At 28.4% G+C, this 27,951-nt stretch overlaps 2 protein-coding genes across 4 annotated transcripts; one reads left to right on the plus strand and one right to left on the minus strand.

Annotated features, from left to right (window-relative positions):
- Positions 1-743: 743 nt before the first annotated feature.
- Positions 744-16,257, minus strand: LOC112601254 (glycogen phosphorylase). Of its 2 annotated transcripts, none has more exons than XM_025348756.1 (14): positions 8,913-9,363; positions 6,501-6,785; positions 6,300-6,431; positions 6,065-6,176; positions 5,765-5,910; positions 5,034-5,345; positions 4,752-4,915; positions 4,353-4,467; positions 4,066-4,248; positions 3,818-3,943; positions 3,308-3,529; positions 2,430-2,692; positions 2,212-2,278; positions 744-1,084 (listed from the first exon to the last, which is right to left on the minus strand). In XM_025348756.1, exons 1-14 carry the CDS (start codon positions 9,150-9,152, stop codon positions 914-916), a joined length of 2,538 nt encoding a protein of 845 aa, XP_025204541.1. In that variant the 5' UTR covers positions 9,153-9,363; the 3' UTR covers positions 744-913. The 2 variants fall into 2 exon arrangements, with proteins under 2 accessions (XP_025204541.1, XP_025204540.1); XM_025348755.1 differs by lacking the exon at positions 8,913-9,363 and adding an exon at positions 15,803-16,257 and having other exon boundaries at positions 745-1,084.
- On the plus strand, positions 12,637-27,951 carry LOC112601257. Of its 2 annotated transcripts, none has more exons than XM_025348763.1 (3): positions 12,637-13,110; positions 20,206-20,684; positions 24,952-27,951. In XM_025348763.1, exons 2-3 carry the CDS (start codon positions 20,220-20,222, stop codon positions 25,636-25,638), a joined length of 1,152 nt encoding a protein of 383 aa, XP_025204548.1. In that variant the 5' UTR covers positions 12,637-13,110; positions 20,206-20,219; the 3' UTR covers positions 25,639-27,951. The 2 variants fall into 2 exon arrangements, with proteins under 2 accessions (XP_025204548.1, XP_025204549.1); XM_025348764.1 differs by lacking the exon at positions 12,637-13,110 and adding an exon at positions 19,652-19,787.

Here is a 27,951-nt window from a genome sequence, read left to right on the forward strand (position 1 = left end):
ACTGTAGTCAAAGCCAATTTTTAATAATCTAATAATATTTTAGAATGTAGTTAATGATTTTTTCAACACATGATATTATACTAAATTTATAAATCTACTTGGGAAATTAGGTATATTAATAATACAGTATCAATCATTTAGGCATAGGCATAGGACATAGGTATTTACTAAATATTATTTACCTATCATTTGTTAAAATTCAGCATAGGTCATCACCATGATTGTACCTAGGAATATTTTAAACAAGACATAATTAAGAATTCTTAGATAATAGCAGGTTAGGTTAGGTTTTATTTGACTATATTATTAAACAATTTAAACATTTAACGTTTTTTAGTCCTCATATTTTTTTCATTGAAATTAAATAAGTATGAATTATAAGTTAATTTAAGGTTTTAAACGGAACATAATATAATATGGGTGTTCTTAATGTAACGATTAAATATAACTTAGATTATGCATAATATAAGTGTATAATATTCAAGAATCCACATCATAAAAAGTAATTGATAAACATAATTCATTAAAATTAAAAAAATTCACATAGGTACGTTTATACAATAAGCAAATATATATAATTAGATAGTATGTGAACATATTATTACGGCGACAAACCATATGTATAATTCAATAATATTTATGTGTTAAAAAAGGTATTAATTAAAATATTAAAATAAATAAATTATCATGAAATTATATAAACTGAGGAACACAATATTTCAAAAACAGACATAAATATATATATATATTAGGTATTATTTTTTGCTTAATTGTTGAAAAGAAAAAAATTTCCAACTTTAAAACCGTATATGCACGTAAGCGTACCTATTATAAATATTAAATATATTATATTAAAATATTAAATATTATGTTTCTGCAAGTATACTACTATCATCATCGACATAGTATATTATTACGACTGCTTCGGGAGATCTGCAATACGTTCATGTGGAGCCGGCAATTTCTCCCATGATGGCTCTACGCCCCAAATCTCTCTGGCGTACTCAGTGATCGTGCGGTCGGACGAGAATTTTCCAGACGACGCGATGTTACGGATGCACATGCGTGTCCATTTGGTCTGATCCTATACAAAGAAACAGATTGTTAAAAAAAGGAAAAATAAATGTAAACATATATTAAATCGATGGCCACACACGCACACCAAAAACGATCATCACACCGTATACCCTTGGACACTATTCTTTAAGTGCCGCCTTCTATTAAGAATAACTTAAGACTTATACTCTTTATTCTTCCTAAATTTCTCACCCCTGCCCCCTTAAAAACGATCGCGATCATCACACCGTGTGGATAATAATATTGGGGGTTGGGATTTCTAGTATTTGCATATTTGTTTTACGCAACCATGTAAAAAAAACAAATAGATATAAATCTGTTATCAAAAATCCAAATCTGTAATTAATGCTGCATATTTTTTTATTATAGTATTTTAATTACGTTTATTATTAACAAGATATTTTTTCATTGTTTACTTTAAGCTCATACTGTCCGACATTATGTCAGTACGCAGCGTACAGAAAAAGAAATGTCAAATTAATCAAAAAACTAATTGAGTTCATCAATCAATCAATCAATTTTATTGACTAGGTACATATTTCCCAATAAATAAAAATAAAAATTACTTTAATTTAGAAAAACTAATCTTTTTATTTATTTGAATAATGTATGAAATATATTTGAAAGAAAAATTGTATTTTATTATTTTATATGCTATTTATTAATTATTAAACCTTAAAAATAAAAAATAAGATCATACTTTTAAAACATATTTTATGGTTTTAAGCGTATACGTGCTTAAATATTAAGTGTTTGTAGGGTTATAATTTCTCTGCTTCAGAAACAGTTAATAGTAATTTATATATTTACAGATAATTTACTGAAGATATTGTAAATTGTGATAAGTCCTAGCATAAGCCTACATACGGATAATAGTTCGAAATTGTTTTACAAGCAAAACCTTAATCGTAAGTTTAGGTGACTAGAGACTTGAAGGAGTTGAAAACTTCAATACTTAAATTAACCCCTGAAAATACTGTACATATTATAACAAGTATCTTTTTTTAATGCATATTTATAATTTTTTTTAAAACACTCATAGTGCTCACGCATATTTGATTCGTTTTACTATCTATTATAGCTTATAAGTTTTCTGCTTTAAATTATCATTATGATTTCATTACATTTACATACCATGTAAGTTTCGTTGACTTTATCCTGAGCTCTAATATAATCTTGGTAGTCGGCCAACAGGAAAAATCTAATTGAAAAAATCAGAATACATATTTAATAATAATAATATAGTATTTTAGTATTTTATATCGTGATCCATGGTTAACAATATTTATTAATTGCTATGAAGGAATTTATAATGAAATATTGTAACGAATAACGAACGTCGATCGACATACCTGTCCCATTTGAGGAGAACGTCAACGATGTCCTTAAACTCGTCGTGGTTATTGGGGCTGAAATATCCATTTTGGATTTGGTCTACGCATTGTTTGAGTTCGGGTATTGATTCGTAGTACGAATGAGCATTATAGCCTTTTCTCTTCAACAATTCAACTTCGTCGACATTCATCCCGAAAATAAAAATGTTTTCAGATCCCATCTCCTCGGCCATTTCCACATTAGCACCGTCCAACGTACCGATGGTGAGTGCACCGTTTAACTGAAAATAAATAATTTACCGGTTAATTCAGACGATTATCACACAACACAGCGCGTTTGGTCTCTGTTCGCTGTGTATACAAGATGCAATGGATTAGTATTGATGAATACGATCTTATACGATGAATTACTTTGGCTTTACATATTTTTTTTTTTACTAAGGTAAAGTATTCAATAAAAAATTAGATATTAATTGTTTTTTCCCAATAGAAATGTTTTGTTTCATTATTATTGAGCTATGATTTATACTTTCTATATGACATTATGACGAATTATAGGTACAAGTTGTTGAATTTTTTTTTTTTTTTGTATTTCGATAATATTGTTCAAAATGTAGGTAATATTTATGATTATAATTTACAGAAAACAAAAACGTCGATAGAGAAAGGAGAAAGGGGTTTTTGTGAATTTATTTATAAATTAAATAAAAAAAAATCTTCTCTCTCCTAAAGTTTGAATAACTATTTACCTTAAATGATGTAACGATAGTAAAATATGGTTTGATTTTATACCATCAACATTAGGCACCGACGCACCGCATATAGAGTTTGTCCAATAATTATATAATTACGTCACATAAATAAAAGATTATTATATAAAGCGAAATGTATCATACCATGAATTTCATGTTGCCAGTTCCAGACGCTTCAGTTCCCGCAGTAGATATCTGCTCGCTAAGGTCCGCTGCCGGCATGATTTTCTCAGCAAAAGTCACTCGATAGTTTTCCAAGTACAACACCTTCAGACGGTCTCCGACCTCTGGGTCGTTATTGACTATGTTGCCAACATAATTGATGAGCTTAATAATTTTTTTGGCCATGTAGTAACCCGGGGCGGCCTAAAATACAACAACCAAAACGCATTTATGTCAATATATTTTTCGAATGAATGCATTATATACACTTAAAATTTAAAATTGTGTGAGCAATGAACATTTGCGCACTTCAATCTACTTTTTGACTTAAAAATAATTAACCATATCAATATAAACTCATTATATAATATATATATATGATAAACAGGATTTATAGTGACACTTTTGTACAAATGCCCACAGCACGCGGAAAAATAAACATTTTATAAATTGTAATGATGTGTTATATTATTTAGAAATTAGGTGATTTACCTTTCCACCGATCATAACTGTTCTAGGTACAAATTCTTTATCTGGGTTTTTCTTGATTCTGTTGTACATGGTGATAATGTGCAGGCAATTCAAAAGTTGTCTCTTATATTCGTGGATTCTCTTCACCTATATACATATCATGTCGTTTGATTAATAAAAGAATATTTAACCTAACTTAACTATGTATATTATGTTATATGATTATAGTATATAATATACCATACTTATATGTATATAAGTAGAGGTACCTGAATATCAAACATCGAGTTAACATTGATTTTGACATTGTACTCGGATTCCAACCAATGAGCTAATTTCATTTTGTTTTCTTGTTTGACTTTTTGTACATCTAGAATAAAGCTTTGATCGTTTACAAGTTGGTTTAAATTTGTCAGCTCGTCCAAATGCGTGATCCAATTATCACCGATTCTCTACAAAATAGAATGTGTAAACATAAATCATAACATTATAACATTAATAATTTACGTGAAGTTGTTTATAAAAATAGTGCAATGTAATATAACAATTATTATACCTCTCCAATGATATCTGATAAATTGGGGTTGCAGAGAAGTAACCATCTACGTGGTGTAATACCATTGGTTTTGTTTTGGAACTTTTCTGGTGACAGTTCGTAAAAGTCCCTGAACCTAAAATTCGAATAAAACATTTAGGTACTATAATATATATATATAAATTTTTTGACATTTAAATGGTAAAAATAATAATTGCTATTATAAAGCGGTTCTCATACTTAATAATACAGCAAGATATTTTTTTAAATATTTTTAAAGTATATACTATAAACATTTACTGAATGTGTTGAAATATTAATTATTTTAATACTTTAAATCTAATATGATTAATGTGTAATGTGCGTATATACGTAGATGGATATTAATAAAACATGATAATGTTATTTGATAATAATTACAAGTCATTCTTGATGATGTCTGAATGAATACGAGCTACGCCATTGACAGCATGAGATCCGACAATAGATAAGTGAGCCATGTTTACTCTCTTGTCTCCGTCTTCTTCGATCAATGACATTCTCTTCAGGCGCGAATTGTCGTTTGGCCAACGTTTTTGTACTTCCTGCGAGAACACAATCGCATTTTAGTAATTAGATGCAATATAAATGATTGGTTATCACAATAAATTAATACGGTAAACGCAATGTATAAAACAAAATTTAGCTCGTTGTCATTATTACTTGCAAGTGTAGGAAATTGATTTCGTAAATGATTTGCATGTGTCTCGGCAATATACTGCTCATCAATGACACTGACCAACGTTCCAATGCTTCGGGCAATACAGTGTGATTGGTGTAAGCGCAAGTTTTGACGGTGATGTCCCAAGCGGCTTCCCACGATAGACCTTCGATGTCTATGAGGATTCTCATCAACTCTGGGATGGCTAATGCCGGATGAGTATCGTTCAACTGCAAAGCCACTTTGTCTGGGAAATAGTTAAAGTCGGTTCGCAGTTCACCTTTTTTCGTCGCTTTAAACCTTCGGATAATGTCCTGGATAAAATAAACGATGGTCAAAAACCCAAGTTTCAAAAATTTTAAATGATATGTAATAATTTGTAATATAAACGGGGACTTGTGTATTGAATGTCTTCCGTTTGAATTTACTTATCTAAACTGTAAATTATTATTAATAAAAAATATTTTTCTTAATATATTATCCATATTCCACACTCCTATATTGAAATTTTTGGAAAATTATTTTGATTCTGATTATAAAATTAATAACACAGGTCACAGGAGATACTATTAAAAGAAATATTAAAAGACCATCAACGTATAAAATAAGTTTTTTTGAAAAAATGTTGCAATATATATTTAAAAACTTTAAAAAAAAAATTTAATAGTTGAATGAAAGTTAATGTAGCCCAACTGAATAATATCTGACATCCCATGTATAATATGTTACGTACTTGGAGCGTAGCGGAACACATGAAATATTCCTGTTTCAAACGCAACTCTTTGCCTTCGAATACATTGTCGTTGGGATACAAAACACGAGTTATATTTTCAGCTAAATTTCTATCGAGAACAGCTTGAATATAATCACCGTCGTTGACTGTAATAAATAAAATACAAAATTATCAACAGTTTTTATTTTTATTTATTTTTTTTTTTTTTGTAGTATTGATTAAAAAGTCGAAAATCCTTAAATGTATTTAGTTTATATAGTAATAGTATATATATATATTTACAGTTACGATTTGACTTACAAAACTTTAAGTTGAATTCGACTGGAGATTTTGCAGACCACAATCGCATAGTGTTAACGATGTTGTTCTGATATCCAGGTACTGGACTATCATACGGCATCGCGAACACAACCTATAAATTATGTACAAACATAAAAACATAGAACATTCATTATAGTATTAGAAAAGTTATAAATTATAATTTAATAAATAACATGTACTAAGTACGGTCATATTAAGATAATATTATGCATACTTGAGTGTCGATCCACTTTTTGCCGGTCGGTGTGTCTACTACCTTTCCAAAGAAATGAATTGGTAACATATACTCGGGTCTAGCTTTTTCCCACGGGTTTCCAAATCTGAGCCAATCGTCTGGTTCTTCAATCTGAAAATTACATTATACAGTGTGTAAATCGATGCATGTATAATATATGGGCACTTATTTTGAATTTACCTGTTCACCGTTAACTATCTTCTGAGCAAATATACCATACTCGTATCTCAAACCGTAACCATAAGCTGCTAGACCTAAAGTGGCCATGGAGTCTAGAAAACAAGCAGCCAGACGACCTAGACCACCGTTTCCCAGACCGGCGTCCTCCTCAAGATCTTCCAATTCTTCGATATCTAATCCCATTTGATACAATGCTTCATCAACACTACTTTGAATACCGAGGTTGATCATAGTGTTCTGGAGAGAACGACCAACCAAGAACTCCAAAGACAAATAATAAACACGCTGAAAACCAAAGTAATCGTATCATTATTAATAAAAATTAAACATTTCTATTTTTTTTAATGTGATAAACTGACAAAAGATAAAATAAATATCGTTGAAAATAAAGTAAGATAAATCAAACCGAAATTCAACCATAATTAATGCATAATATGAAAAATTATTTTTTTAAATATTATTTCCAACAGAATAAACAAAAGAAATATTTAAAAATTGTCTAGTGTAATAAAGTAAAATGAATATTTTTTATTTTATTTCTAATATTATTTTCATTTTTTCTATTTAAGTATTATCTATATATTACAGGTGTACGTATAACATAGGAAGCTATGTTTTCCCTGTTCACTTTGCCTACAAACCTCCATTGATCTACTTTCGGCAGAAAACTTTAAAATTGTTATTTTTGAAATAAAACCTAATATTCTATTTAAACATTTAATCACAACATCTCTTACAGTTTTACTAATGACTAAGTTATTAATGTTATAGTTTTTGAGATTAAGAATGAAATGTTATCAATTTTCATGTTACGTCTTTAAATCTATGATAACGATTTTAAAATACGAGAGTATAATTTGGTACCTATCCAATAAATTATTTGTACGATTGTATAGTCTTAAATCATATTATTTCCAATTACCAAAACACCAAGTACAGCGAAAACATTACAGAAATAAAATTGCTGTTTAAATGTTTTCACGTTCACTTAGTTAAGATTAATTTTACATTTTGTTCTCAAAATCCAAAATTTAAACTTGAACGTTTATAATTAAAATATATATATATAACCAATTAATGGATTGTGCAAACTTTTGATACGTATTGATGTGTTATTTAAAAATTATTATAGCGTATTTTTAAATATTTAAATACACTCAAGCTTTAATGTTAATTTAAAATTATTTTTACGTAATAATATAAATGAATAATGTTTATTTAATTATTTAAGTTACTTATACTGAAATTTCTAAATTTGAAGATTAGGCGATGAAAAAATAAATATTTAAAAACGAATACAACAACCATCAAATAAGTACCCAAGATTGTAAATACTTTTTACAACTTTCCGCATTTATTAGAGATGCGATACTCGTATGAATAATTAAAGTAAAATTAAAGTTTTAATAAACTAATCCGTATTTTTTCGATTTACAAATAAGTAATTATTACATGTATTTTCTTTGTACATAATTTTTCAAAGTTATCATTGTATACCTAAATATATATAAATGCAGGGAAACTGGCACACAATCGATAGGTAAAAACGTGTATCGTTTTAATGTATCTGTTGATAAGGAATATGCACAAAATAATCAAGATTATAAAATAGAACATGTTAAATTCGATTTCTGATTGAGTTTGATACATGTTTCTTGACCTACAAAAAGTAATAAGTAATAATATTCTGCAAATAATTAAAACTCGTACGAGAGTTGAGAATAAATTGATTCATAATTCATAATAATATAATATGATATTTTACTATACGATAAAATATTTCGTGCAAATTAACGTTATTGAAAAATGAAATGTATAAGTCCCTGTATAATATACAAAATCATTAACGCGATAACCTATACGAAAAAGAAACTTAAACACGACTCAGTAAATAATTATAATTAGTGAAAATAGTTTATTATACTCGTCTAAACTACTATACGATATCTCAATAATAATAATGTACAAAACTGTTATCGTATATTACATTATTACGAAATTATGATCAAGTGATCTAATTATTATATATATGTATACAATATACATAATGGTATGGTTAGATGAAAATAGTAAATATGCATGACAGTAGGTCAACTTTGAATTTTAATGTTAAGAGTTTTCATATCGAACGTCCAGAAAACTATATAACAGACGAAGTATTGAAATAACACGTTTCTTGTTTATTACACAACGCGCTGATCAAAAATTGAACACGGTAGCAGCATGTGTTACGATTCAACTTGGCTATGGTGTGATGTAGGTTACAGGCGCTTGAAAATATTTTTAGAAAACTCGTAAAAAAATACATATATGACTATTACTATGGAGACGGTCAGATCTAGGTCGCGAGACGGGGCGAATGACGAATAATCTACGAAAACGATAACATTAGCTTCGTATAGGCGTAAGTACCTTTGGATCGGTGTCGTGATAGTGTTGTTGCGTACGTATCCACCTGGAAGTAAGATTATCCCGAACCATATAGGCCAACGCAAAATAATAGTCCCGGGTCGTGGCCACGTTCCTGTCTTTGACTAACGTGAAGTGCAAGTGTCGGTTGAAGGACTTTTTCATCGAAATAACATCCTCCAGACCGGCGATTGATGCCACGCTGATTTGCTTCCTGAGCTGTTCGAGATTGGCCAAAGGCATGGTAACGGTCTCGGTTGTGTCGATCAAAGTAGAATAAGTATAGGTATATTACGATTTTGGATTTATATAGACGATTTTTTTCTATAGTGCGTGCAACAATCACGACACACGAATCGTGAACGAAGAGATGCGAAAAGATAAATTAAACAAATAACGTAGGTGTATTGGACGTGATAAGGAATATTATCGTTATGCCGGCACGACAGTGCGACGACAGTGCGACGACAACTGAGTTAACAGACTTGATACAATCGTCGCGGTAATCTCGCGACGAAAATATAATAATCCACTCGTCCAATAATAATAAAATTACTACTTTGTCGTGCAGATTACCGTAGCAGTATTTATAGTGTCGCAAAAAATATCATCGATAAGTATCAGATAGGTATACCTAAATCGTGTAGCATTAACCGATATTATTGTTATTCATAATATATGTCTATATATTGGATAAACTCTTTTGGGTGATGACTTCGCTGATTTCCTCAGAATATTTATGTGGTTTTCTTGACTTATGTTTTTAATTTTATTATCTGAGTACTTCTTTAAAATAAAATTAATGCATATTGAATAGTTATTTGTTTAAAAACATTTAAATTTTATAAAAACTGAATATTTCATGTTACTTTCTATTTTTAAATCATAAAAAATAAAAATAATGTATAGATAATTAAATTGATCACTAGGTATGTATAAATTAAGTTAGAAGGTATCTATTCTATCTATTTACATTACACGTCATATATTGATACCTACATTATATGTTTTAATATTAATGTGATTTTACTTGAGTTGATAGATTATTGATGTATAAGTAAAAAAAAAAAAAAAAACAACTCAAGATTACTGATTTTACAATATTGATATAGCCGTATGCCTCTTATATTGTTATACATATATTTTTTTCCGTTAGGATAAAAAAATTTGGCAACATAAGCACAATATTTACGAGACGACCACAGCGATCTAAATTTATCAAAAGTACAAATGTTTATTTAGATGACTTTGACTATACTGAACCTAACATAATATCTTATATGTTATAGAATATTAAACAATAAAAAACAAATAAAATAATAAAATAATAATAATAAATATAATAATAAAATTCGAATAAATAGATTATTTAATTTGTGTAAAATTATAATTATTATAAAAACGATTTGTTTAAAAAGTACCTACCCCATTATTATTTTAACTCAATCATTGTACAGCAGTATTTTTAGTATTTGTTGAGCATAAATGATAAGTACCCCGAGCAGTAAAACACTATAGGTACTGAAGTATACTGATGAAAATTAAATAAATCGGTGTTAGCCTATAACTATACGATAATTTACGAATATTTTCTGTTTCAGTCAGACGTCTCTCAAAGTCTCAAATGTAAATTGATAATAAGTTATATTATACAGTAATTTTTAGAACTAGCTTTCAGACTTCAGTTGTATGAAAAAATAACATTTAAAGGTCATTACCATGGCATTTTTTTATTAAATTAGATAGCTTGCATTGACACAGGACACTCCTTAGATGATACAAAAATTTAAATAATTATAAATATGGTCCTTAGATGTTAAAGAATAAGTATCTAATATGTACCTACACTTAAACATTTTTAAAATCAAAGTTTGAATAATTTTATTATTAAATAAAAAATCGAGGTTAGCATGCTTGGACTTAATTACCTTGTCTATTTTTTTGATCACAGTTCAACATTTAAATAGTTCAACATAATTATTTTATGCGTATTTATGGCTTAATAAAATAATTGTCAAACACTAAACCTTTATGATCTATCTATGTATTATTAAAATTGCTACCGAACCGATTTTTGATGATGTATAAGATATTAAGATAATAGATTAATTAATTTGTCATGGAAAAACATTAACATGCAATTGTATTATGAGTTGTGGATTTTTAATAACAGTTATTGTATACACTATACACATTAAAATATGTATCATAATTTAAAACAAACTGAGATATTACTCAGTAAAAAATTAAAAATAAATCTAAAAATGATGACCCGTTCATCAATTAAGATTAGTTGGTAAGCTATTATTATTTTTATTATAACGTATAATTTTATACCTATTATTTAACAAATTATTTTTCATTTTCTTTTAAATATAAATGTATAGGTCAATTTCGTTCAAAAGTCATATACAGATAATAAAACTTGATATTTACGAATCACGACTATACATAACTATATCAGTATAATATATATATTATTAGGTATATTAAATATTAATTTTAATATCTGAAACGTTACACATAACGATTTACATTTTCAGATTAAATTTTATTTATAGGTTAGTAATGACTAATGTTTGTTATATTACATTATTATAATTTAGTACCTGTCTATATATCATAATATAAAACACTGTATTTATAACTCTTAATATATAATTTGTTTTCAAGATTCAATAACTAAATCATTTTGTGTACACAACTTAATCATTTGACATTTGACGATTTGCGTTAGTTTTAAGTTAAAAAAATATAACTTTTTAACGTAAATATCAAATTTTTAAGCAACAATCAGAAGAGTATTTGAAAAAGTAAATAGTATTTAAATTTTAAAATATTTGTATTTCGTGTATAATAATTGATTGCTTAATATCTATAATCCGTGATACTAGGGTAGTTAGTGATGAGAACTAATAAGTCATAAATCTATGTAAACATTTAATTTTTGTTAGCTTAAAAATAATATTACAGTCTAAAAATTAAAAAATATATATATTAAAAATATTTATAACAATTGAATTTATGAATGCACAATATTTTTGAATAGCATTTGTACTTGTTTGAATGTTATTGAAAAAAAATAATGATACAGCCAGCATAGATTCTAATTTTCATTTGTATACAAATTAAAATTAAAATAAATTAAAACACAAAAACATTAGGTATATTTTTATTTTTTATTTTATTACAACTATGCTATACTGTATTTTTATTAATTCAAGGTAATATAAGTAGATATTAAGTATTAACAAAAGTCAAGGCATCACTTTAATTAAATTATGTGTAACTATTACTAACTATAAATTCTTATATTGTTGCCAAATTTTAGTGTGTACCCGTATATATTTAAAACCACCTTCAACAAGGTTAAAAGTCAATAACCAAGTGTTATGTACTTATGTACATATGAATAGAATCATTTTTTGTAAAAGATCTTTAAGAAAACGATCAAAATATATATTCAAATTACTCGGACAATGAAAAATTGTTCTGTATAATTGTTTATGTATACTTATTACTTACAACATAATAATATTCGTATTTTTAAATGTTACTAAATATCTATCTATATTTTATAAACGTAATTTAAATAATATACGGTACAAGTTACAAAGAGTCTATTTATTGTATTTATTTTTAACAACATTTTGTAGAAACTACCTTTAAATAAAATTCAAAAATTATGATTTTCAATTTACAAACTATGATGTTTGACCAAATTAGATTACATAGGTACCTAATAATATTATGATAGTTATTAACCACTGTAAGTTGTACACTACATAATTTAGCATAGTGTTATCGTTGTTATAAGAAAAATACCGTTGTTTTACATTGTAAATATCAAATAGACTGAGAGTAAATCTGAGATAGCGCACGTAAAACCACATTACCGTGAATACCATGGTAGTTTTATTTTCAGGTATTTCTAAATAAGTAAAACAATAGCATAAAATAGATATGTGTTAGTTGTGGCAGTTTGGATTTTTTACGACACCACGCCAGTCATGAACAAAGATTGGTAAAAATGTAACTAGCTTATATGTAGTGATTATATTATTATAGCGTCGGCACATCAAACTATAAATTGAACACAGTTGTAGACGTTGTAGTCATTGAACGATTTATAAACGACTAATAAGGATATCTAATCCATATCAATAAAAGATTTTATAGCAAAGTTTAATTCAGCGTATTTGTGAGTATAAAATTTACATTTATTAGTGATTATTTAATAGGTAAACTATAAATATATAGATAACTTATAGTTTAAAAATAGTACAAACAATAAACAAGAAAATTATGATATTATGAAGTTTAAAAAATACAATTTTAATTAACTGATAAGTAAATACACTTAAAGCTTACATAAAAATAAATTACTATTTACTTTATTATGTTTAAAGTGTTAAAAGTGATTATATGGGTTGATATTATTATTGTTACTACCTTGTTTACTAGTTCAAGATAATTTTATTTGAATCACAAACAATTAAATTAAAAATAATAAAAAAATTTTATTCAATTAATGTTATCGTAAACATTTTAATGTTACTTTAATAAATTCAATTTTTTTTAGTATTTTTTCTAAATTTAAACTTCAATTAAACATTTTGCTTTCATATTACTTAAAAATCTTTTTAGATTTTAAATTTATACAGGAAATGTATGTTAATATTTTAAATTTGAAGAGTGCAGGACTATTGCTTTGCATTTGCAATTATAAATATTAGTTATGTAACTTTTAAATTATGTTTAGGAATCATTAATATGCAAAATATTCAAACAAAAATTTTTATCAATTTTTTTTTTTGTGTTTTATAAAAATGATATAAATAAAAAATTAAAACATTTAATTTGAACTGTATCAAAAGCGTTATTATATTGCATAACTATAAATTATAATTATTTTACATACATATTAGAAGATTAGTAGAAACTATATTAAATATAATAGCTACTATATGTTTAATATTTATCTTATTTCAATTAATTTATTTTGATTAATATATATATATATTGCAAATCGGTGTGTTATAATTCAAAATTTGTATTTCTAAAACTACATGTATATAATCTATGCTTATTGTAAAACGAGCATAAGGTACTCATTACTCATATTATATCATGTAAGTACATCATAGTTCATGACTTGGATGTAGTTTAAAAAAAGAAATACGATAAATATGAATTCACTACATAATAATTAATATTTTAATCTATTACCAACATGCGGTGCACAATGTAAGTAATACATAAAACCCTATACAATAGTAATACTAATAGATCAAGTACAATATTAATCTTATGACAGTAAATTCCACCCACTCTCATATTTTTTAACCATTTGTGCGATTTAGCTAATTTAATATTTCAATGATTTTGCAGAACTTTCACTTTAATGTGTAGTAATAAATTTTATTCGAATAAGCTTATAATAAACTGTATGATTCAACAAGCATTATTTAATTTTTTTTTTATATATATATTAAAATTCAAATTTTTTTAGAATAATTAAAAACCATTTTAAAAATTTAATACTCAGATGTTTTTACCAAGAAAAGAATGTAATTTTGCGATACAATTTTTTTTTTATTGACATTTTCTGGTTTTTATTATAATAGTAATTTAAAAATTCTAATAGATTATATCAATATTAATTTATTACAATTTTATAATTTGTAGTTAGGTAATTAATATTAATAATTATAATTATTGGACACTAGATTAAATATTACATAATATATTTTATATTTTATAATATGCATTTTTGCAGTCTTATTTCTTATTAAAAACCGCTCGTTCGGATTTCGATTTCGATTTTACACACACCAACATATAACAATATTTGATAAATGATTTACACTAAAAAAAAAGAGTGTATTGATACTCCTTAGATGGCAAAAAGTATTTAAGTATTTTAAAACACAGTATTTAAGTATTCTTCAAAATTTCAAAAATCAGAATTTAAATTTATATATTATGATTATTAAAACATCACTTGTATTTCGTATTGTCGGATTTTTAAATATACAAGATTGAATAGCCGTGATTATTAAATTTACATCAACAATTGGGTACTAATATATTATAAGATATTATAATTTTGTATTAATAGGACATGATATAATTTAAAATACGTATTATTGTCGGCGAAACCCAAAAGCGCAAATCGTGGATTTCTTTTCAATAGACCAAAAACGCAAATTCATTAATATTGTACCCGTTACACTATAAGTTTCATTTTAAAATTATTAATTATCAAATTTAATGATTTATTTAAATTAAAAATAACTATAGTAATTTTATAATTCAAAAATACATCAATAACGATCGAGTTCAGTTGAAGTTTAGTATTATTGTAACGTATTTTGGATTGCGTTAGAGTCAAATTTTGCAATCATGGGCTATAACCATTATTGTCAATTATCAATTTCTATTTTACTACACAAAAGTTAACATATTTGATATAATTTAAGTTTGAGGATATTTTAACATGTTTTTTGATTAATAATACATTCTCGTGTAACGTTTTCAAAATCTAGCGCCCGTTGGCAATTTTTTTTTTACCTTCGTATAGGTACATACTATATAGTATATATTTATTTAAAATTAATTTCATTTTAATTTCAATTTATATCAGGAGTACCTGTGATATTAAATGATTATGTATTCAAAAACAAGTTTTAGAGGAATCACAGAGTTTCAATTATAAACAATTTTTGCATTACATACTATACGGTCGTTTTATGACTACCTGTCGCAAAGTACTAAGATACCTAAACAACACGAGTAATAATTATGCATTTGATCTGACACCTGTATTTATCACAATCTGGTCTGTTTAATGTGAAATATGAAATATGCGCAATACAAATGACTACACTCACCTTCGGGTTGACTGCATAATGGTGCTGTTGTGTCCGGATCCACCGGGACACTAGGCTGTCTCGGACCGAGTGCGCCAGCGCATAATAATAATCCCGGATTGTGGCTACATTCCTATCCTTGACTAGTGTGAAGTGCAGGTGCCGGTTGAAAGTTTTCTTCATGGCCACCACATCCTCAACATCCGCAATGGACTTGACACTGATCTGTTTGCGTTTTTCTACCTTAGGCTTGTTGATTTGCACCGCCGGCATATTGAAGCTTTTTCAATATGATCTATACCCTTGATAGATGGTAATACAAGTGCAATATGTGAAGAGGATAGATATGAGTGTGTGTCTCACACTATAAGAATCGTGATGTTTTTAATCAAGTGCACGATGTGTTCTCGGACGATATTCTCGGGAAGTGTTTTGGAAGACGTTTTAGGTCGTTGTCGTTGGCCAGCCGCCGATGAACTGTGAAGATCGAAGGCACGCGAACAGTTATGTTGGCGCTGCGGCTCCCCACAAAATTTCCAGAGATAAGAGCGCATCCGATAAGCCTACGGAACAATAAGACTACTCAAACAACTTAAATTCGCTTTATTTATTGTGATAAAATGCTGCAGCTAACAAGCGTGAAATCGATAAAATATACCTATCATATAATATTTAATTAAACAATTAATGCATAAACAATATCAACATATTATAATATATTATAATAACTGTATTTTATAGTAAATAACTGGCCCGACTTCAAAGTTCAATATTATAATATTATAAGATGTGAGTTTACTGTAGGTACTAGGTATAAAATCTATAATAACACTTAAGATGATATGCGGGCAATGTTCTCTTATAAGATATCGAGGTACACATTAAAAACAATTTAATAAAATGTATAAGATATTTTCGCATAAAATTCAGTGTTTTGATTATTATTAACAGCTTTATATACCTTGGTAGATATACGCACACTATTGACATCTTATTGATATAAATGCCAAAATTGAAAATACTAAATTGTCTCTATTAAAGTATCAGCTGCATTTTTTTATTTTGTAGTATAATTAGTGTTGGAATAATTCCTTAATTCTTATTAATCACTATTTTTTCAGACAGTAATCGACGCTTAGAGTATTGAAGAACAAAAATGTAAAAAGTAGTAATTTAATAAGTCATTAAATTAAACTTTAAATATAATGAAATGGAAATAATATAAATTATAATATTGTGTAATTTTAATTCTAATAATCTGAAAATCGTCTATGTATATTCAATGCAAATTAAGTTCCGCTGCGTTAAATACATACGAACTAAAAGAAAATTGAAAATATTAATTCACGTAAATTACGAAGGTAGTGGTTGTATAGTAATTAATAATAGAAATGTATCACAATAATAACGTTTAGTACAAAAATAAATCTCAATTTACATATCTTATACCTATATTAAATCGGTGTATTATATCAGATTTGCATATTTCAATGGGAATATATTAAATAAAAATACAATAATTTAAGGGTATAAACGTCCTATAGTGACTTACCGAATCGTTATCGCACCATTAACCATTGACCGTTCAGTAAATACAATTGCAGGGTGTTGCTTAATAGCCCGATAGTAATAACGGCTGTTTAAACACTACCGACTTGTGGACCTACCTGTAAACTACAGATCGGATTTTGGTTCTGAACTTACAGACATGCTTACAGAACGATTAGTTATAATATTAAATATGATTATTGTTATCATTATTTAAATTTATCATATAAAATGTGGTTTAATTTATTTGGTAATTGCGATAATAAATAATTAAGTATTTTTTTATACAACATTAGCATAATTTTACACAATCATTAAATCTTACAGGGCCAGTAAATTACAAGGCCTTTAACAAATTTACAGGCTGATCTTAATGCAATCCATCCTAAGTATCATAGATATGTTTTTATACGAGCGTTTTATCTTTTATCGCTTAAAACGTTATCGGTATAAAATTAAAAAGTTTGATTATTTACGAATTTTATGTATAATGACAAGCCGGTAAAGGGTGAGTAGGTACTAATTTGTACTAAGTAAATTTATTAAAAGATATCCTGTGAAATCAAATTAAAAATGTTTAAAATATAATGTTCAAACTTTAAAACTTACAGAAATAAATAAGTGGTGTAGGTAAATAATATTATTATGAAATACGGTTGTGATTATATTTTAAAAGCCAATTTTAGTATCATACAAAAAAAAGTCCATACATTTATTTCGTATTATTTTAAAATATTATTAAGACACTTGAACTATATATATTATAATTTATAACTTACAATAATAATAATAATGCATAATATATAATAAATTAACAACTAGTTTACAAGCATGTCTATATCTTTAATTTATGGTAAAAATTATATATTGGTAAAATTTTTAAAATGTCTTCTTTTTTAGTTTAAATAATTTTGTGTTATTTTAAATGCATAGCCGAGTACAAACATATTTTAGTATTACTAAAGCTCTTAAAAATTGTCTATAGGTACAAAGTGATGATTGGGTATATTGTGTTGACCCATAAACTTTGTACGTGATTTATATTTAACAAAATATTTTATCTAATATTGTTTTATACCTACACCTATAATCTATAAACTATGTTAATGAAGTTATATGGAAAACTAGTTAAATATTCCAGTTTAATATATTGTGAACATATTTAATTACTATATTATTGAGTATGAATAGTTACTAATTTATTTTTCTTAGTTATTATTATTATTATAAATTAATAATATTACCTATATATTGACATATTGTTGATATAGATACTCTGTATGGTTGCATGTTTGTACAATATTGAATTATCTATGGGTTTATTAAATAATTCAATTCTATTAAAAACTAAATTTTTTTTTCGTTATTAACTACTAATCGTATGCAAAATAATTTAATAATAATATATAAAACGAAACTTTCCCATGTCATGAATATGATTACGTTATTATTGATTAAATTTATAAAAACGATTTTAATTGAATTTAAATTATTTGGTTTTATGGGTGAAATATATTATCTATATATTTATGTATAACAATTAAATGCCAGTTTATGTTTCCATTATACCTATTTGGTAATTAATTTTAAATATAGTATATAATAAATTTATCAATTTTAGAATTGTTTTATATTAAATATTTAGTTTAGTCACTTTAGTCACGCAGCGTTTTCGTAAATGACAATTTCTAGACCATAGAAACAACTAATAATGTTATTGTAACTGTTTTCCTCATTAGTGAAAATACAGCTTTAAACTTAAAGACCGTATTCTAATGTATTAACGTATTATCTAATACGTGTTGAACTAAAAATTATTTTTAATAAAAATATGAAAAACCATAATACCAAAACTAATAATAATTTCTCACAACATTTCAAAGATTTTAAACTCTAACTAATTATAATGTTATTTTATACGTTTTGAGTAAATCGATTATATTTAAAATAACAAAAAGCTGCCAACGTTATATTATTTTTACTGCACATTCGCTAACTATAAGTACTTACTTTATATTTTGAAACTAACTCGTGAATTATAAACATTTACGTTGTTCGACATGCCAACATAAAATATTGTTTACGCATGACTTTATATTGTAGTATATTAGTATAGGTGTCATTCGTATACAACAGTATAAATTGTACATGATATATTTGAAAATTTTTATGTCAATATTTTTTTCGTCACATAAATCGGACATGTTGTTTTCGAGTTCATTGCACAACTTGTAATATATATATATATATATATATATATAGTGGCTTCTAAACTACAAAGTATATTTTATATTATATTATACGTAGTAATATAATTTGTGAGCAATATGTACTATGTCGCATAATATTCTGTTTTTGATTTGTTGTTAAGGTTAATAATAACAATATAGGCGTATAACATTGTTGATTTCGATAATATTACATTGTTAATTTCGATACCGTCAAATCTTGACTGAACGTAAGTTATATTTTATGTAGTTTGAATATTGTGAACTTTTATAAATTTAATGTAGTGTGTTGATTAATTAGTCGTTTACTTGTTTAATATCCAGTGTTCCATATTATGTGTTACTTATCACCTAAAATATTTCCACGACAAATTAATATTTTTATAGTAACAACAATTTATAGGAAAAATAATTTCAATTCGATAACATAAATTAATATTATATTCTCTTCGTTCTAATAATTTACCCATTTGTTCTAAAACACCATTCAAAATTTAAAAAATATTTTTTAAATTTTTTATTCAAACCATATTTTCTAACTATGATTACGGAGACCAGTTAAAAAAAACAACTTAAACCGTATTTAATTTTTTGTTTTTGTTTTTTTTTTTTTTTAACCATTAAATATTTTTATGCATGCGTATGCAGTAAAAAACAGCAGTATGAAGATTAATCGGAAATGTCGCCACGGCGGCGACGAAGAAGACGACGTCCGTTACATGTCGAAAGTGAACAAGGGCGCTCAGAAAATCATGGTCGCGGTCCCGGATCAGCTGGCAATGGTGTTCATGTGGTTCCTGATGGTGGCAGTGTTCGTCGTTTTCCTGATGACGGCCACGTACTTGATCCTAATGTACGAATCGCCACCTTTGCCAGTGGCTTTGCGTGTGTCACCTGGGGAAAGTTGTCCAACCGCGTCGTCCAAACATCCGCTGGCGGCTCGACAGGACGTCGGGCCGGGTGACGTGCACTACGTTTTCGTTGACGGCGATCGCATCCCGCGATTGTCCGCTTGTTCGCTGGAAACGGCTGTGAACGCCGTCTCGGGGCAAGGCAGCGGTCGCGTGAACGTGTTCGTCGTAGGAGGCATCGGACGGGCCGAGAACAGTAATAATCGAACGCTTTCGGTAAGTGTCCCGTGCTGCTACAACTATAAAAATATATATTAATCAGTAAACCATTAAACAATATCGTACGCGCCGGTCCGGTAACACCTGCGCAAGGTCTGTTTTAAAAAAAGTCTGATTTCCGTTTTGGGCTAATATATTTGCAGCTATACGATAAAATTTTAATATACTTGTACGATATATTTTCACATACGTATAAGTATATAATTTATAACTGCTATTGTTATTTTAATTTTTAGATTTAAAAAAAAAAAAAAAGGTCATTATTATAATTCCAATATTATACCATAAACAGTGTACTCTCGATTATCCACGGAATACATACAGTGGCTTGACATCTGCGGATAATCCTCAAAATTCAAATTAAATCCAAAATTCATGTTTCTATACATGTAATATTACTAAAAAATTAAAACATGTTATTTTAAATAGTATTTAAGGAATATTAAATTATAGCATGTTTTATTTTTATTTAAACATTCGTATATAATATTACGAAAATATTTTAAATTTTATGATAAAAAATAAGAGATACACATGTACATATATAATGAAAAATTATAAATCATTTATATGCAAAAAAATCAGTTATAGGTACGAGTTGTTGTTTTTTTTATTCTTCTTGTCTTTTTAACTATTGAATTTGAAGTTTATTTTGTATTGATTTCGCGAAAGAAAACGGATAATCGAGAGTAGGTACACTGTATATATAAAACTTAATATTGGATTTTTACATGATCGAATAGATTGATAAGATCGAAACTGCAGTATAGATAAAAACATTGTGTACGTCATAAATCTCTTAGCGATCACAAAATATTTTTACTATTTAATTAACCAGTGAAATATGCTTGTATTAAACAAAATACGGCAACTGTGAATTTTAAAAATATTTTTTTTCTCGTTTCTGTGAACAATTTTTATACTTTTGGATTTTTGTATATCTTTACTAAAAAAAATTATGAACACCAGGCAAGTTGCACATGATAGAACTGATGCTTTTCTACAGTGTTTTGTTTCTGTGTGGTATTCATTAGATTTTTTATTAAAAATTTACAATCTAAGACAATCAAAATAGTTAGTATACGTTATGGTTTATGATCATTCCACTTTATGTTAATCTGTTTTTATAACCGTATTGGTTTTAATTATGCAAGGTAATATTTATAATCATTATCCATATTTATAAGACTATTATTCAAATATTTTCTTAATGTAATTTAGACACAAAGACTACTTTCCAAAAATAATGATAATTAATTTTATAAAATTTAAATAAATGCATATTAGTTTATTACCGCATACGAATATTGTCAATTATTATTATAATACAACATATAATTCGTTGGTTAAATTGATTTATTTGAAATACCTATTCCACTAATAAACGTTGCAACTGTTCGGAGTTTTTAAATAATTTAGTATAGAAAATATTAACTAAACTTGCATGCAAATCATAATGAGTTGATAACATATTTTTTTTAAAGAGATTATACTTAGATACGCACTAAAATCGTAATAATGTTAGATTTTAATTCTGCTTGATTTCGTATCAGTATCCATTTGAATAATTTAATTAAACACAATTTTCATTAAAAATTCAAAATAAAATCTTATTATTTTAATTATTTTATTTTATTACCTATTTAGTTACATATTAATCTTGCTGTAGACTTTATATTAATACTTGAATATTGTATAACAACTAACATGATATGAAAACTAAAAATAAATAAACATATGCTTAAATAATTTTAAATATAGGAAATAAATACGTCATAGGTACATGTAAAACGTGAGTTGGATTTTAAGATTAAAATTTAGAGCAATATAATGCGTTTAATTAACCTACTTTAATTAGAAATATAGACTGCTATTTCCTATCGCTGCACTTCGTCCTTCGAAAGATATCCTATTCGTTTTTATTACATCTTTATATAGGTACTTTGTTTTTTTTTTTTTTTGTCAAAGAATTGGCATTTTATCAATTAGAGATAACCTATGATTTTTCAATGATTAAGAAAATAACATTTATAAAATACTTTGATCTCTCATTTTTTAATGGTGATTTCTGAAATAAAATTGAATATAGTTAGTATCTTTAGTAGGTCAAAATTAAAAATGTCTAATGTTTATCAGGAGAACCAGAAAAAAATAAAGAAAAACGAGAATTTTCACGCAAAACTAGTTTTTGACAAAATCGATTTTATTTTTTGGCAAAAAAAATTAACACATTTATTACAATGACCTATTCAATAACGAAGTACACTAATACTGTAAAGCAGAGTGATTATTTATTTCACCTTTTTCTTTTAATAATGAATATATTAAAATTCTAATTTTTAAATAAACCTAATGATGATATTTGTAAAAACTTTGATTTTTTTTTGTAATTTAAAGAGTGTTCTGTAATGTCTTTGATTCAGATAGGAGCCAACCTTTTTATTAATAATTATCAAGGAGAATTTTTTTAATGTCAATATAAATCAATAAAAAATCAAATTGAACGAGTAGTTTCTGATTTATCAAATTTGACGTACTAAAGATAATAGTTGATGTCCTGCACGATAATAATTTTGGGAAATCGGAGGCTATGATAAATTAAACATTATAACAATTAGCAATTAATAATTAATATTATTTTATTAAAACATTATAATTTGTAAAAATTCTTGAAGTGTAATACAGACTATGTACTAATGTTCTATACTACACCTAACTAATATTACATCTTGACCATCTCGTAGTATTTTATGTGAAACAAAATATAATCGTTATTAAATATAAAATAATATTATCACAAATACTCAAAGTATAATAACTCAAACACTTCTCGTTTCTTTTTAATTTTGATTTATTTACATAAACATTTTCAAAAAATTATCTAATACCTACCTATAATAATTAGTAATAAAAAGGTTTTCTTTTGAAATAAAAATATTACAACACTCTTTTAATTGCATAAAAAATCGAAGTATTTGAAAATATAAGATCATTTAAACTACTTAACTTCAAAACTCAAAATGTTATTAAATTTATTATCAAAGGGAAAATGGGGATAAGAGGTGAACATGTTTTGAAAATTTACCTCATACATAACATACATACATACATTTTATATATATATATACAAAGGGTATATCGGCAAAAAATCCTACCGTATTTAGAGATTGCGCTATGTGAGTTGTGGTTGTGGTACAACTATGGAGAGGGTATCGATCGATAGCTGTGTACGTGCCATTTTTAGTAGGCGTAATAATGTGGATCATTGAAGATCGCGCATTTGTCTTAGAGGAGTATATTTGTAATGGTGGACGGTGTTTTTGCGATTTCTAGTCAGCTAGCATTTCGCATCCTGTTCCAACTTGACCGACATGATTTTGTTCTGGATAGAAAAACAATGCTCGCGTTTGGGTGTCCAATTTTAGAGCAACGAGTTCTATACTGAAAAAAAAAACTGTCTGACCAACCTTTGATCACAACAACTCCGGAAGATGTGTCGGTCAAGTTGAAATAGGATACGAAATGCTCGCTAACTAGAAATCGCAGAACTACCATTACAAATATACTCCTCTACGACAAATGCGCGATCTTCAACGATCAAAATGGCATTTATACAGCTATCAATCAATACCTTCTCCATAGTTGTACCATCACCACAACTCACACAGCGCAATCTCTAAATACAGGGGATTTTTTTGCCGGACCCTGTATATTTATTTATTTATTTACATACAATGGTATATATATATATATTATAATACGATTGTACCAATAACGTTTATCTCAAATTGATCATACATCAAACTAGAACAGTGGTTCTCAATCTTTTTAGAACCGCAACCCAATTTTTTTTCCAAAAATCTATCGCGACCCCCATAGTTTTAAATTTACAGAATCAAAAAAGTAATTTCAAAAAACAAATTTTTTTATTACTTATTTACTACTTTATAATAATAATAATAATTGTAATAATATACTTATAATAATAATTTTAATAATATACTTATAATAATAATATAATACTACTTCTCGCGACCCCCAAAAATTGACTCGCTACCCCCCAGGGAGTCGCGACCCACAGTTTGAGAAACGCTGAACTAGAATATTCAGGTATATCGGCGATCGGCCTCTTTTCTCCTACACTATTTTATAATATTACTCAATAAATATATGGACAAACAATATTGTACAATACCGTCCTGTTCGGCGTCATAATAATCGTTTAATGTTTTCAATATCGCGATATATCTGTGCGTTTCCGTAGGAGGTGTCGCTGTCGTCCACTCTGGACGACCTCAAAGCCAAACACGGCGATGACCTGTTGAACGTGACGCACGTCAGCCTGGAGGAGTGTCTGGATTGTTCGCCGTTCCGAGGCGTGGACGTGAGCGGCCGTCCGGCGCTCGCCAAATTCGTGGTTCAGCTGGTGGTCCTGTGGCAGTTCGGCGGCACGGTGCTCGACGACGGGGTGGTGGTGGTCCGCAGAGGCGTGTACCGAGCGACGGGCGCCGCGGTCGAGTACGGCGACCGAACCGTCATCAGCTCGCCGGTCGCGTGCCACGCGTTCGTCTACAAAGCGATGCTGAGCGCCAAGAGGTACGCGCTGGGCGGCGAGCCGTTCGCGCCGGACGCCGGCCGGGCGATACTGCGGAACGAGACGGCCACCGCCGTGGACGCCGCGCCCGTGGCCGACTGGGTGGTGTGCCGGGACGGCGCGGTGGCCGACCGCCGCTGTTATTACGCAGAGCCGACGGCCGAATCGCTCAGTGATCGCTGTCCCGTAGCGGTCGGCCAGCCGTCGTTGCCGAAGTCCCCGCAGAGAACCACCCGGGTCACGTCGCCGAGACTTCGGAAACCCGTCGATCAGACCGCGGCCACAAACACGGACCGTCGGCGCCAGAACGCGGCTGCAGACGACGGGCGAGTTTCCTCGGTCGTCTCGAACAATTGAGCCGCGTGGCCATATCATTATGTCGAGTATAAAATGTGTGTACATACCCCCACATACGATAGTATTTCGATCGCGGTCGAGTCCGAATTCACTGCTCTATTGCTGCGGCGGTTGATAAACCGTAACTTTTTCTCCGATCGACTTTCCCTCCTCCGTAGGTACTGTAGGTATATCTATTATATTATACACTTTTTTTTTTTTTTTATTTATATTATAATAAGACATTCCTAGCCTATAAGGCTATCTACATCTATGGATAAATAACATAATTTTTTTTTTTTTTTTTGACTAATTTAAACATGATATAAGTATTTACAATTACAATTAAGAGCGATAATTACAGTAGTGACTAGTTATTTAATAGCATTATCGAATAAGATCGTGCGGGCGACCGCGTTTTAGTCGTCTTTGAGGTGGTGGTCGTATGTGTAAGTTGAAGTGTATTGAGCCAGTTGATTTTTGGAGTGAACTGTGGAAATTTTCTGCTAGAGCTTTTATATGATCTTGAATTTTTATGATTCGGAGGTCTTTATGTAGATTTTCGTTGCGTATGAACCATGGTGCGTTTGTTATTATTCTTAATACTTTGTTTTGGAAAATTTGTATTTTTCTTAAGTGTGTCACTGAGCAGTTTCCCCAGATAGGACAAGCATAGGTAATTAGTGAGCGTAATAATTGCTTGTAAATTAATATTGAGCATTTTTTTTGTATGACTGATTTTTTGTTTAGGATAGGAAATAGCATTGAGAGGCGCTGGTATGCTTGTTGTAATTTAGAAGCTATGTGAGGCCCCCAGGTTAACCTCTTGTCCAACGTGACACCAAGGTACTTGACAGAAGACTGCCAAGGTATGGAATCGTTGCCAAATCTTAGAGGTGGTGGAGTGGAATAGCGACGTAAGCTAAAAATGACTGCTGAGCTTTTTGAAGCGTTTATGTGTATTTTCCAGTTATTGCACCATGATGCTAATAGATTTAGGTGATCTTGTAAGTTGTTTGTTATCGCTTCGACGTTGCGGGATTCACTGTATATTGTTGTGTCGTCTGCAAATAGTGCAATGTTTGTACGTGGTGACTGTGGTATATCAGAGATGAATATATTGAACAATATAGGTCCCAGTTTGGACCCTTGAGGTACACCAGCAGATATGGTCCGAGGGACAGAGAAATTATCATTAATTCTAACTGAGAATTGCCTATTTGTTAGAAAGGAATTGATAATATCAAATAAGTACTTCGGTGTATTGAAAGATTTTAGTTTGTATAAAAGGCCTTTGTGCCATACTTTATCGAACGCTTTCGAGACGTCTATAAATACGGCACCAGTATGGCAATGTTTTTCAAATGAATTACTAATATGTTCAGTTATGCGAAAAAGCTGTTGTACTGTCGAGTGATTGGATCTAAACCCAAATTGAAATTTTGGGATAACATCTGCGCTGTCCAAATAATTTTGTAGTCTCGTATGAATAACTTTTTCAAAGATTTTTGATAAGGAGGTAAGTAAACTTATCGGTCTGTAGCTATCAGGATTTGATTTATCCTTACCAGGTTTTTTTATTAGTACACTTAAAAGTATAATATTTTCAGTCAGTAAAAATCTTTGTTCGAGTCCCGTTTGTTTTAAATTTTCATTGCGAATTCCAATATAGATAGATACATACGATACAAATACTATAAATTGCGCAAACAACGCTGTTGAGAGTTTCCGACAAAACTTTTACAAAATATTTCGTTATACGTTTTGGAGTTCAATAAATATTAATTGTGTGATCCGGTAAAAAATGAATCGACTAATAATAAATATATATATATACTTATATAGGCGTAGATGTCCTAGAAATTATCCGGGAGATGCTAATATGAACTATAATACACCACATAATGCATAAATCGACAAAATTATGAAAGAGTTATTTTGAAACATATATAGTGCGGACATTTAAATATTAGACAATATTAAAGTTTAGAGATGCATTTTCACATCCTGTTTAGTGTCTATTTTTGTAACCAAGGTTTAGAAGGTTAGAAGTATAGGACTGTAGAAGATATCTTTGAAAATATTTGGAATGTAATCGCAAATTATTAGGTCTGCAACCAATTACGACGTATAGTATTTTAGAAAATGGCACGTCAACTATTTAAACATTATAGCAGTTTACTGCAGTTTTCGCTAATGACTTTCCATCGGTCCTGGTAAAAACCAAGATTAGGTATCTAAATAAGTGCAGCCATACAGTGTAGCATCTATTCATTGTAAAATTGTAATTTTGTATTTGTTACACAATATATATATATATCATGATGTATATAA

The sequence above is a fragment of the Melanaphis sacchari genome, unplaced genomic scaffold (assembly GCF_002803265.2).
Source record: "Melanaphis sacchari strain LSU unplaced genomic scaffold, SCAv2.0 Contig76_pilon_pilon, whole genome shotgun sequence".
NCBI lineage: Eukaryota > Metazoa > Arthropoda > Insecta > Hemiptera > Aphididae > Melanaphis > Melanaphis sacchari.

Bases quoted from the DNA above. Each gene is read 5' to 3' on its own strand.
- LOC112601257 (XM_025348763.1), top strand. From the start codon at position 20,220: ATGAAGATTAATCGGAAATGTCGCCACGGCGGCGACGAAGAAGACGAC. The intron at 20,685-24,951 runs GTAAGTGTCCCG...GCGTTTCCGTAG, and splicing joins GTAATAATCGAACGCTTTCG to GAGGTGTCGCTGTCGTCCAC.
- LOC112601254 (XM_025348755.1), bottom strand. From the start codon at position 16,054: ATGCCGGCGGTGCAAATCAACAAGCCTAAGGTAGAAAAACGCAAACAG. The intron at 6,432-6,500 runs GTAAATTCAAAA...TGTAATTTTCAG, and splicing joins AGATAGTTAACGGTGAACAG to ATTGAAGAACCAGACGATTG. The intron at 5,346-5,764 runs GTACGTAACATA...TATTTTATCCAG, and splicing joins TGTGTTCCGCTACGCTCCAA to GACATTATCCGAAGGTTTAA.